Source organism: Opisthorchis viverrini (assembly GCF_000715545.1).
Source record: "Opisthorchis viverrini unplaced genomic scaffold opera_v5_142, whole genome shotgun sequence".
In the NCBI taxonomy this organism is placed as follows: Eukaryota; Metazoa; Platyhelminthes; class Trematoda; order Opisthorchiida; family Opisthorchiidae; genus Opisthorchis; species Opisthorchis viverrini.
In genome coordinates this window covers 803,804-816,743 of record NW_008751797.1, presented here as the reverse complement: position 1 = coordinate 816,743, position 12,940 = coordinate 803,804, and the positions used below count along the sequence as shown (strand labels likewise).

Below are 12,940 nucleotides of genomic sequence, written 5' to 3'. Positions count from 1 at the left end.
GGGTCAGTGGTTATGCGTTGAGTAGTGGTGTGTATGTGTGTGTTGATATACATGCAGTTGGTCGGGGGCTGATTCTCGATCGCGACTGATTGTTCGGTCAGGAAATTCCGTTGTCCTCTTTCCTGATTGGCCATGCGACCTTTGAGTTTGGCCTCCCCTACTCTCGTCCACTGGTGGATGTTGGGGTGACTTCTGTCCTTGACTTCTCTGAGTCCCACCTGGTGACCTATGTTGCTCTGAATCCAAGCTTGTTTCTTGGTTTGTTAATCACATGTTCAGTTCTCTTTGTGTATTCCGGTTAATATACTTGTCGTTTGCACGCAGTGTTGTGTAAGTTGAGAGATCACCACAAGATTTTTCATAAAAATGTTGTCCAACTGAAACGTCACCTGATTCCCCATTGACATCAAGACCAGTTTACCAAAATCATATTGCAAGCAACGGTCTTGAACATATTGAGGCAGCGCTCTCACATTTTACGTTTCTAGAGTAGACCCAGTGAAGCACAAGACAGGGTCTCATTTTAGACTGAGAACCTTCCCAACAGAACACATTTTAGCGCAGCGGCTTGCCTATGGTTCCAGGCATTTTCCTTCATTAGCATGGTAGGACAACGGAGGGGGTTCGCAAATGTATTTTAATTTACTACTGAATGTGAGTTCGCACTGATGAATGAACTTTTCGAGGCAGGCGCAAACGAGCTTTAATGACTCACCTCAGAATTTCAACTGCACTGATGGCCATCAGCCAACGGAGTAATGCCGCCCATACGATAGACGAATTTGACGTAACTGACCCGGAGAATGAGGCTTTCCCAAAGAAAGAATGTCGGTCAAGAAGCCGACTGATATGTTGAATTGGATTATCTCAAAATGCGTACATTCTACATCTACAGCAAATTGAAAGGATAAACCTATCCAGCACTGAGATACTGCGCAGCGGAGACCGTTGCAATGATCATTTCATTAAACAGAAAATTAGCTGACTGGTATTCCGTTCGCTGAGTTTGGAAAACTAAGTCCCCCAGGTTTTGATTTTAGGAGCAGAATTCATTCTCACAATCGAATCTAATCGTGATTTAGAGGCAAAAAAGCACAATTAAAAATGAGTAGGAATAAATAAGACCGATCCTAGATCACTTGTGGTCATCACGATAACCACCGTCACGTATGCTTGTGCTGCGACGTTGGTTACCTCGAACGTGGAGGGGTACTTCAGAATCCCGGTAACTAGAAATATTGTGAAATTTTCCGAAGCGCTGTGCTCGTCTTTTGAGGTTTCATGAACCCTGCTTATCTAGATTTGAGCCCACTGCCGCACAAGCGAAGGGAAAACGTCGTGTGAATGTGCGGATATCTCGGCTTTGGGACTTTTATTCTGAATCCCGTAAGAATGTGCAACACATCTCCACATGTACGTCGCTAGGAAACGGCCTATGAACATTTTCTGGGAGGTGGGAGACATTGTGGGTTTCGTAGGTGCTTAGGGTATATCCGCGTTACGTAGTTCAATCAGTGAATGAGATATCTAAGCCTTTTGTTTAGCTCGCGCAGTCCTTATTTCGAAGGTATGTTGAGTAATCTTACTGACCAGTGAGGACACTACAGAGACATTCATCGCTGCTTAATAGGTGCCAATTAATCATTTGGCTCATCCGATCAAGTACCTGTGGGTAGTCAACATAGCTTGAAAAGAAATAAAACACCAATCGACAGTTGGTGAAAGGTGTTTACTGAAGACCTGGACTACAGTGCAACTTCCTGAAACGCCATGCATTAAAAAGGGAAAACGGAGGGATTTTCATCAAAACCATATTGTGAAACAACCTAGGTGGAAAGTGAACCAACAGGAGCGTTAACTGAACTGTACAAATGCAAGGGCAGGAAAATATCGGGGAGTGAGCAATTTAATCGGGTTATCGCCGTGTAGACCGTCCGTCTGGTGAACGAGGACGTTTACGAGCATGAGAGGAGGTGGAAGAAGAGCGAGAGCTGTACCTGCGTCTGCGTTCAGCTAGTTTCATGCTCCGTTTGAAGAGCTTCCGACAGAGCGAGGGATGTACGGTTTTCGGATGCATGAAATTGCAAAGTCTCCCACGCGGACACTCGCTAGATTGGAAGAAGACGAGGACAGAATAGAAGTTTGAAGCACATTGCTATCACATAGCTGCAGGACCCAAACTGAGAATTTGGACTGTGTTTGTACACAGTAGCTTTCAATCGGTGACCAGAGAGTTAGTGTCGGACACGACCACTCAAGAGTTAGGATGACCAGTTTCAATCAACACACGCACTGCACATCCTTGGGTGGTGGAACAAAGAATAAACACAGAGTAGGCACAAAAACGCCAACACTGGATATGAAGGTTCAGACAACTAAACGCGGAAGCCAGAAATGACAATTCTGTAGTTGAACGTGGGAGTAGACTGGGCGTTACTCCTGATTTGGCTGAGCAGTAACCAATGATTCCCGGAAAGGTACGGTAGAGCAGCATTCATTTGAAAATGGGAGGTGTGCTCCGCAAAACGTCATTAATAAGTCACAAGCTGTCTTTTTGACGTCGACCGGGAACCTTGTACCTTACTTTTCGAGAACTGTTCGCCCCACTCCAAGCACCGCCTTATCAAGTCAGTACCCGCAAATCACAACCAATAAGATTCGCCCTTCTGGCCACAACACGACACCAAGGCCCAAAGCAAGCTAAGATATCGGTCCGTGGCCATTATTGGTGAGGTCAACCCTATATAGTAGTCTGTTGTAAGTAAACGCTGCAGTGATGTTGTCATTTTCCGTACCACAGGTCACCTAGTCTGTTGTAAGTAAACGCTGTAGTGTTGTCATTTTCCGTACCACAGGTCACCTCAACAAGCAGTCGACAGCGTGCTCAGTTATGGTCAAGACAAGATAACCCTAGCAAAAAACTGTCAGCTGGATTGTTGTTCTTAAACAACCAGAGAGCAAGTTGAAGTAGATTACATTGAACGGCGTTGAAAGTGAGTAGGTCAAGAGAACTTCAGAAGTTCACCACAATGACCTGAACAAGAAAACAAAAGATGAAATTTCATAGCTTCAAAGTAGCAAAGCACCAGCTGCACTCATTAATAGATAAAACGCTGTTGGTTGGCATTCAGATAATGACCGGATAATCAGGTTTCCGATGTCAGATAAAAGGTTCACAAGAGGACGAGTCTGTGAGACGGATTACTCAGGGGATGACATGTCTAATAGTCGGCGAGTCAAATCTGCAATCAATCAATTGTCGGCCCCCGGGCAAAAACAACCGGATCCTCGCTAGACTAAGACAGATACTAATAATCGTCAGGCTGTCACTAGGCAAACGAGAAGTTATTCTACGGTTCACATAGGACAAGACCACGATTTCCCGTTTTGCCGCCCTTTCAAATAAGTCATCATTCGCAGAACAGAAGTAATAGACGCAAATAGCCCCAACTACGCTCTACCATATCAGGACAACTTCCAGTTCTAAGGAACCTTTCTAGCTTCAAGTCGAACGAGTCACGCTCGGTTCGAGAGTTGCAATTCATAATGGGTGATGGGTAGTGACGTCGGCAGTCTGCCCACCGCTCTNAATGAAGTGAACAAAGAGGAGCTACGCGTCCAGGTTCACTTATCAGTTACTGCAGACAACTAAGAGAAACCAAGCTGACGGAATCCATCTTGTAAGTCAACAAACTTAGCTACAAGCCATGCCAAATAGTACCTTTTTATGTAGCAGCCATGGCTACGATGAGAGCATAAATTAGATAAAGTTAATAAGTCATGTATGAACCTTACACTCAAGAACTTGTGTCTTAAGACCTATACCATTTCCAGCCATCTCTAACTTGGCAGATAACTGATAGTTCATCGCAACTACAGTAACCCATCCTCTGAGCACAAGGTGGTCGCGAATCCGATCACACACGGACTATTCACCGATCTCTCTATTGAGTGTTTTGGACGCATCAGGATTTGCCACACCTCTCAGGTCCCATCATGTGATATGGTATTTTTGATGAAGAAGATGAAGAATAAGATTCGTATTGATGTTGGATGTGGTGAGAGTGACTAACAGCTGGCAATCGGAAAAATACTTCCTATCAGTTGGCGATCCATGAGGCTAAGGTCACAGAAATACTGGAAAGCACACGACTGGCCCAACGATACCACAGTAACAAAAGGCAAGGGAGACGCGGCAGTGTTTGTATGAAACAGGGTGAAAAATGTTTTTAATTGGCGAAATTAAGCACGAACGAATGAGGTGAGTTGTCATATTTGCAGCCATGTGTACATCGTGCCGCCTCATCGGCGCGAAGAACGACCGCCCGGGGATCGAGAATAACGACGCCGATCACGTGAGCGTGAACGGGAGCGAGACCGTGACCGTCGTTTTCGGCCGTAACGCTTCTTGCTTCGATTGTAAAGTTTACGGCAAAGTTCGCGGGAAATAGGCTTCAAATGCATGAAGTTGCAAAATCCTCCCCGGGTACACTCACTGGAAAAATGGAAGAATTGAGATTAAGGTGAACGGGTGCAATATCACTGCATATACCAGTCGGTGTGGACAAGAAGTAACGTGCACACTTGGACAGGGAAGTGCATTGTGAGCAGACAAATAGTACGAAGTTTGTATGGACTTTAAGAACCAGAATGAGAAAATTCCTACAAACTTCGCGACTTCTTCCAAGCAGTTAGGTAAGAGAAATAAGGTTAGTGTGCAACCGGACCGACGCAGATGTAAGCAAATTTAAACAAGGCGTCATCTTTGGTGGTACACCAGATATTGTGCGTGAAACTAACAGGTATGTAGCAGTAGTCATTAACCGAGGGAATATCCACTAAGATCATCGTATTAATGAGTAAGAAAACAGGCTGCTTCAAGAGCTTGGAGTTGGTAAAGTAGTGTCGGGTTGTTTTGAACAGAACGAGCACACACTGTGGAATACCTGACTAGAAGTTACGTCATAACAGTCCATAATATAATTTGCTATTGTTCGCAGTGCAGTTAGTGCCTGTTCAAATTTCTGAGAAATTTACTTCTATCACAAACAAAACCTCTACTATCAAGCAAATATGAATGGAGAGAAACAGGTTACGCAGAGCTATCCCTAATACGATCTCGAAAAGGCAAAGCTAATCTGACTGGACTATAGAGTTAGTTGCACTATAAAGAAGAGAATAGCCAGGAGAGCTACATGATCGCATCGCAGTCGTTACAGGTCTGATGTCAGGCAAGGGGAGTACTACAAAAATTTGCTGAAAGTGGTCGATATGGCTAAATGCAGTAGCAACACACAAGTCATGCTTGCGGTTTACCTGTACGTTTTGTTTGACACCACTGACTTAAGGGGCGAGATGGCTCAGGTGGTTAGAGAGCGGATTTACTGACCGGAAGGTCCGCGGTTCGAAACCGACCTCTGCCTCTCGACTTCCCCCGTCTAGGCTTGGGCAACCTGGTAGTGTCCCAGTTCTCGTGCATCGGAAAAGTGTTACAGCTGAACGATTACCACTAACGTAATCTTATGCTTTTCGCCTAAATAACAGAAAAAGTTATGTTCAGAAACAGTAGAAGGCTAGTATTCCACGGCGGCCAAAATCAAAAACCTGTAATGGCCATTAGCATCATCCTGAAATAGCACAAAAAGTGTGCATCCTCTAAAAGTGACAGAACGCTGTATAAAATGTTCACACTGGAATAGTAATATGTGTGTACAAGCGTTACGCAAGAACTCTCCAACTGCATAACTGCATGATCTCATAATCATAGCGTATGTGATTCAATTCGGCCAGATACCTCATGAAGTATAAAAGGGTGCAGAAACTGGGATGTGGCTAACAAATTAGTCTACTTAGGCGGGTGTAGTTGCCCTGGGAGGTTGATGAAAGAAGGCCATTTCTCGAACCGTGATATCAAGACGAGTTCTGTCGATCTCTGAAATCACAGACACTAGCTCGTCTGTCAGGAGTAAAGTTCGTCTAAATCCGTGATGTGTGCCACTACACAGTACCGAGTAACAAATATGTATGACCACCGGATGGTTACTACAGATGTCAGATTGTTTTTGGAAGTAACTCGTGAAAGAACGGTTGTATACATGCAGGAAGTGCAATCGAGAAGGATATTACTATCTCTAAGCCAAAAATGAAGGCTCCGAGCAGATGATACTTTGTGAATCCTTTAGGGGACGTTTGAAAGGGTCCAGTTCAAGCGTCCATTTGAAGTGCATGTATGCGATAGCCAACATAAAACAAACTGGGGTGAATTAGTTAAAACAATACTGAATCCTGAACAGAAGCAGCTAATCTGTGAATCGCCTCTAAACATTCGAAGTTAGCAGTCGGTACAATCCCAATTCATCATAGTTGCGTCGATATACATCTCCCGAACATGTTCTGCACAGGTAAGACTTACATTCGTACCGTTTGGGAGAATCATAGAGATAACAAGGGAAGGTATTAGGCAGAGAATAAAGCTATTCCATGGAAAGCGGTACCACAAAGGGGGGGGGGCATTCTCGTCTCCTCCAAGGGCTAGTTTCTTCTCGTGGCTAATGACTCCTCCGGGAGATCGGTCTCTTTTGAGGAATTAATATGACCGGAAGGCCTCTGAGGATGGGCACTAATGAATTTACACAAAGTCTGTGGTAAGATACATGATTTTAAAGTGCTGTTTGACGAAAACTTAATGATTCACCCGATGGCTATTGCCTAGAATTAAAGTGAAACTGGTTTACTTTACACAAAAGAATCCAACTATTGCTTGGTCATGCTAGTTTCTTCTCGTGGCTAATGACTCCTCCGGGAGATCGGTCTCTTTTGAGGAATTAATATGACCGGAAGGCCTCTGAGGATGGGCACTAATGAATTTACACAAAGTCTGTGGTAAGATACATGATTTTAAAGTGCTGTTTGACGAAAACTTAATGATTCACCCGATGGCTATTGCCTAGAATTAAAGTGAAACTGGTTTACTTTACACAAAAGAATCCAACTATTGCTTGGTCATCAAAAGTGACAGCCGGGGGAAACGGAAGTTCTTCCCGGTCAGCTGCTAATCTCGCTTTGTAACAGTGTTGCTGGAGAGAAACGGCCAGTGCATTGAAACAGGTTACAGGCTGGTCATTCGAAGGTACAACATAGAGTAAACTGAATACGAAAAAGTCGCCGTAAAGTTCACTGCCATTTCTCTTTTATTGAAGAGATGGGGTTTGAATACATCTGTGTGATCTACCCTTTGGAGATCGGCCAAAAGTTTTGAGAGCTGGTTGTATCTGATCGTGTTCCATCCAGAACGGATGATTATAATTATAGGAGACGCAGCCGGAAGCACAAACAGGCAATAAACTGAACTGGATCGAGATACTGAGTGAACATCGAGTATAAACAGCCAGGTGCACGGAGGTCACATTCCCGGATGAAATCGTACCAGTTAGCATGCAACCATTCAGTCATCCGACCAGGGTCGGTAATCCGCAGGACAACACGCAATAAATTAGCTACTATGGCTGGTTTTCAAAGCCTAGGTGATTACCCACAGAAACAGTCCAAGGGAACCTATCAGACCATGAAGAAATCAAGGGTAAATGTCTCGCACAGGCATACGTCACTCTGTGACTAAAAGAACTTCAGAAGACTCGTGCATTCAAAAATAGCAACAACAACGACAACAACAACAACAGTATTTAGAGAATTGCTCACCCAAGTTCATACTGTCGACAACAGGCTTCGCGGAAATCAGTGACAGGAGAAAGTTCAGCGTGAACCGGTCGACCCCCGAACCAGCGTAGATTCAAATCCTGCACTGCTTTTTCAGCATCCTCCTCTCTACGGAACTAGGGTTAAATATTACACATAAAGATCAAACTGAGCGACTTACCTTTATGTAAACGTTACCAACGAGATGATCACCCAGATTGTCACATACGTTCATTTCCTCAATTTCTCCGTACTAGAGGGAGTAAAACTAGTGATCAATACTTACCTTTTCTTCACATTCGACGAAAACTTCTTCAAAAAATTCGTCAAAGATCTGTTGCGCTTGCACTTCAGTCAAGTTAACTGGAATAACGGATGCGACATAGGAATGCACGAGATAAGCGATGAGGACAGAAATTTATGGAATTGAAGACCAGGAGTATAACAACATCGCACACATGTAAACATAAGCTAGAATGTCTTTACAGTCCACCGACTTGAGTGACTAAACGCTGCAGACAGATGGTGGATTACCAACCGGGATAACGTGATGATCACTTTCGTGGAGGCTAGTAGCAAACTAGGCGAAAGTGCATGTTTGTTAAAATACTCGTTTTGGTTGCAAACATCCAGCTCAGTAACTAAAAAAACGAATGCGTTGGACGAAGTGGTGTGGAAAGACATAAACTCGGTTTTAACAAGTGTGATTCGTCATTTGGCTTACAGGACACCTAGTACTCTGGTAGGACATTTCAACCAAAAGCTGATTCCTTGATGTACTCTTCTATGCCATAGGAATGTGAAAGCGTATGCTGTTTCTTCTAGGCGGACAGCATGCCTACATTGATGGAAGCGACTATGCTGCCTTCTCTCGTGTAAGGTGGGTTACAAAAGGCCAGCTCTTACAACCGCACACTCCGACTGCCGAAGTTTGACCACGAGAGCCAGCGAATCATCCAATAAGGTCGAAATACGATTAAAACCTGCCACGAGCCTGACGCAGCTACAAACGCATACCATATGCGCAGGAGCAACAGAAATGAGGCAACCATGGCTGGGCCAATTCCATGAAATCAAGCCAGTCAGACTGTTGAGTTGAAATCCACCCTTAAAGTACCTGTCGGGCTTTAACAGGTTCAAGGTGGAATAACTCGAACAAATTCTCTTCCTCGGGTCTAAGTGGCCGGGAAGTAGTAGTTGCCGGTACAGCTTTTCGCTCACCAGCACACACGCACGTCACCTGAGAAAGATGGGTTTTACGGAGATCGGCCACGAATGTCCCCGGACAGCAAGAATAAAGGATACAATCATCCTAGTGAATGCTATGAAGGTGAAAGTTGAACGATTAGGCCCAGAAGAAGCAGGGTCAAGTGATAGGATCAGAGTGGACGCCCAACGTATAGATAATGGAGGGTGATTTCCTCACTTGTGTTGAACACAGTTTGCTTCTGGGCAGCATGAAGTTTCTGCGCAAGTACTCGCATCGAGTTACCTGTAGGCCACCAACGACAAGCTAGTCTTGACCCATTTGGTTGCCAAATGCCGAAGGAGAGCCTCGATTAAGGACCACCATTCTTCTGGCTTACGCAACCTGACTCCGGTCGTTTCATTGTGCGGGCTCGGTTATCACTCCGTTTCACGTTAAGATTACGCAAACCGAAACAGAATAATCCCGTACATTAACTGCACCTGGTTTCATTAGCTCAACAACATCCAACTCATTTGCCTGGAAAGCATGGTCAGGCGATCACGAATATGGGTTGGAGGACGAGTGGAAGAAAATGAATGAGGATAATCAACTGATCTTTTAGTACGGTCTGCCAGTCATTTGATTCGACTGAAAGAACATTGGATCTTGTCAAGACTACCAGATAATATTGCTAGTACAAAAGCCAAAACAGCAGTTAACGATCAGGAAGAAACAATAGATGCCTCAAATGTCGGATAGGCAAAAACCTGAAGAATGACAGAGAACGCTGATTGATTGAGATGGCCCAGGAGATGGTTTTCACTGAAGGCAGCAGCTGTGTCCTATTTTAGCTGATTCGATCAACCGGCCAGAGGAAAACATGTCAGCGAAACGAATCCCGTAGATGTAGCAGTGATTCGGTAGCAGAACCGCCGTCTTTATCAATGGGCTGAATGGTAACGAAGAATTCAATCGGTCCATTCAACACAATCGCTGGAAGCCACCGAACCTGAACGGCGAGTACTCATATTACGAGGCGGTCTGGAGATAAAGTCGTTTTGTCCTCTGCGGTATGATTGCGGTAAACAATGTTCCTTTGTCGTATCAGCATACGCCCCAACAGATAGCAGTTCTGAGACTGAAAAGGACTAGTTCTATCACGATCTGCTACGACTGCTTCGGTCAGCAAGGACGGATGTAGTAATACTGGCAGGTGATATGAATGCCCAAGTTGGACGACTAAGTACGGAAGCACAGTTAGGTTGTCGACTTGGAGTCGATGCTGAACGTACGGGTAATGGGGAGTGGCTTCTTCAGTTGTGTGTAGATCACCGTCTGTTCGTGGCTAGTACGAACTTCCAACAAAAACGCACACACCGAGTTACTTGGAGGCTATCTACCGAAAGACAGTCCTAGACTCAGTTGGACCATATGGCTATCAGTTACCAATGGAGAGCCTCAGTTAAGGACTGTCGTTCCTTCTGTGGTACGCAACTTGACTCTGATCACGCCATCGCGCGGGCCCACGTAGCGCTTCGCATACCGCCAGCGCTATGTGTGCCGAAACAGAGCAGCTCTGTTCATCAACTTCGATAAGTTTCAGTGGCTGAAGAGTATCGAGCTGATCTGGCTAGAAAGCTACTGAAAACGCAGTCACATGGACGACGAAGATTGCTTGGAGGATGAATGGAGGTGAGTTAGAGAAGCAATGCTGTCAGCGTTCAAAACTGTTTGTCCAGCCCATCCGACTCGACCCAATGAACACTGGATATCTTAAAGATCATCAGATCTTATTGCTGCCAGAAAGGCCATACCAGCAACTAAGGACCGTGATGGGGCACGCGGATCCCTCAAACACCGGATAATCAGGAGCTTGAAGAATAAGAGAGAACGCTGGTGGATTCCGAAAGCCTGGAAGATGGAGAAGGCTTTTGCTGCAGGCAACAGCCGCGCTCTGTTTAAACTGATCCAATCGACGGGTCAAAAGAATGCAGGTGGCAGTGCGACAATATGCGAGAGAGGGAACGTTAATTCACTCCCTCAATCGCCTTCTTAAGCGGTGGGCTGAGCACTTCCAAGAACAGTTCACCTGGTTTCCTTCAACGCAACCACTGGAAGAACCAAGCGGGCCCGGGTGGAACAGTGACACCGACCAACCATCAGCAACCGAAATCCAGCGTGAGATTTCAATCCTGAAGTGCGACAAAGCACCTGGCCCGGATATTCTACATCCCGTGCTTTTCAAAGAAAGTGGCGAGGTCCTGGCGAACAGTCTGACAACCATACTGCAGAAGATTTGGAACGAACACAGAATACCAGCCAATTGGAGGTCCTCGACCGTCATCCCACTTTTCAAAAAGGGAGCGAGAACGTCATGTGAAAACCATGGTGGTATTAGCCTGGTATCCGTTGCATCTAAAGTGCTCTCTGGGATTATTTTGCGCAAGTTGGTGGATTACCTGGAGAGACGGATTCGTCAGAATCAAGCTGGGTTTCTTCCTGGTCGAGGATGCATAGACCATATCTTCACCTCGAGACAAGTCCTTGAACAACGCCACTACTTCAGACGTCCCACGTTGGTAACTTTTCTGGATTTGAAAGCTGCTTTTGATTCTGTCGATCTTCAGTACGTTTGGCAGTGTCTGGCGATCAAAGTCGTCCCTTTCATATTTATATCCCTTATAAAGGCAGTGTATGCGAACATCTGTGGACGCGGCATACGGCATGCTTCCTCGTGAGTTCACCACGCCCAGTGGTGTAAGACAAGGCTGTCCCCTTTCCCCTTCCCTCTTCAACTTTGTTATTGATATGCTTCTTGAAATTCCTCTGCTTGCCCTCCGAACCTCGGGGTCAAAATTCTCCCGGGACGTTCCCTCGCAGACATTGAGCATGCAGGCGACATTGCTCTCCTTGGTTCAAATCCTTCCAAAATACAAACGGCTTTAAATAACCTAAATAACTCTGCCGCACAGTTTGGCGTGCGCTTCACACCTGCCATGTAAAGTGCTGCTACAAGGCTGGGTGGGATCAAACCCACGCCTCATGCTTGCAGGTAAGCCAATCGACGTGGTAGATGAATTTGTTTACCTGGACAACTGTACAAGTTCTGGTGGACTGACTGGAGATGAGATTACTTCTCGAATCGGAAAGGCCAGGGCAGCTTTTGCCAACCTTTGGCGCTGACGTGGCGTGAGCTTGTCTATCAAGGGAAGGGTTTACACTGCGATGGTGCAATCTATACTGCTTTGTGGATAAATACATGGCCCCTACGCGCAGAAGATATACGGAAGATGTTTTGATCATTGGTGTCTCCGAAGCATTGGTCAGAGCTGGTGGGGACATCGCATCAGTAATGCTGAGGTAGGCCAGATGGTCTTAGGAAGGAGGAACTCTCCTGCGATAGATGAATTACTCACGCTTCATAGGCTGCGCTGGCTGGGACATGTACTTCGCATGCCAGAAGACCGTCTTCCTCGCAGAGCTCTTTTCGTCCAGCCCAGTAGAGCGGAAGCGACAGAGGTGGACAGTGTGTGATCTTGCAACGAAGTACGAAAACACTAACCAGTAAACTTAGTCGGGTGGGTAATTGCCGCCTCCCTGGATGGGGACTCCGAGGCTCCAATCACCAATGGCGAACGACACTGGCGGAAACGGCCCAATCATGCAGTCAGTGGCGCTCATGCATCAAAGCTATCGCCCCAATGCGTAGCTACCCAATTTCCGAACAAATTGGACATGCTTTCGTCTCCAAGGCTTGGTTATATGTTTTACTCTCCGTCTTCCGGTGACCGAAACTGCAGCAGCTGAAACAAATGTGCCTATGACACACAGCTTATAGCTGATAAATAGATTGACAGTTAAAAAAACTTGGCTACAAGGCGGTGGTGCTAGGTGTGAGGCAGCTCGGGTAACCCAAATTCTAGGGGGACAAAATTGCCAAACTCGTTCAAGCTCTCAACATAGTCGTTCAGAAGATTGTCAGCCAGAGCCCTACTCATTGATCTATCTGGTACGAGAATAGGGATAAAGCATGCAGCCACCTTCCAGTACAGCTCA

At 45.7% G+C, this 12,940-nt stretch overlaps 3 protein-coding genes across 3 annotated transcripts in view; 1 reads left to right on the top strand and 2 right to left on the bottom strand.

Annotated features, from left to right (window-relative positions):
- Positions 1 to 1,915: 1,915 nt before the first annotated feature.
- On the bottom strand, positions 1,916 to 3,868 carry T265_06654 (hypothetical protein; the record flags this gene model as incomplete). The annotated part of the gene is made up of 2 exons (XM_009171974.1): positions 1,916 to 2,108; positions 3,846 to 3,868. 2 exons carry the CDS (start codon positions 3,866 to 3,868, stop codon positions 1,916 to 1,918), a joined length of 216 nt encoding a protein of 71 aa, XP_009170238.1.
- A 172-nt stretch (positions 3,869 to 4,040) lies between these two features.
- The window catches only part of T265_06653 (hypothetical protein), a gene marked incomplete at both ends in the record, with an annotated part of 21,903 nt that continues 13,003 nt past the window's right edge, over positions 4,041 to 12,940 (bottom strand). The window contains 4 exons of the mRNA XM_009171973.1: positions 4,041 to 4,495; positions 7,699 to 7,832; positions 7,877 to 7,948; positions 7,982 to 8,029. Of these exons, the coding sequence (XP_009170237.1) occupies positions 4,303 to 4,495; positions 7,699 to 7,832; positions 7,877 to 7,948; positions 7,982 to 8,029 (447 nt within the window). The remainder of the gene's footprint in view (positions 4,496 to 7,698; positions 7,833 to 7,876; positions 7,949 to 7,981; positions 8,030 to 12,940) is intronic.
- T265_06652 (hypothetical protein) overlaps positions 12,144 to 12,940 on the top strand; it is a gene marked incomplete at both ends in the record, with an annotated part of 7,556 nt that continues 6,759 nt past the window's right edge. The window contains 3 exons of the mRNA XM_009171972.1: positions 12,144 to 12,244; positions 12,310 to 12,410; positions 12,459 to 12,668. Coding sequence (XP_009170236.1) covers positions 12,144 to 12,244; positions 12,310 to 12,410; positions 12,459 to 12,668 — 412 coding nt within the window. The remainder of the gene's footprint in view (positions 12,245 to 12,309; positions 12,411 to 12,458; positions 12,669 to 12,940) is intronic.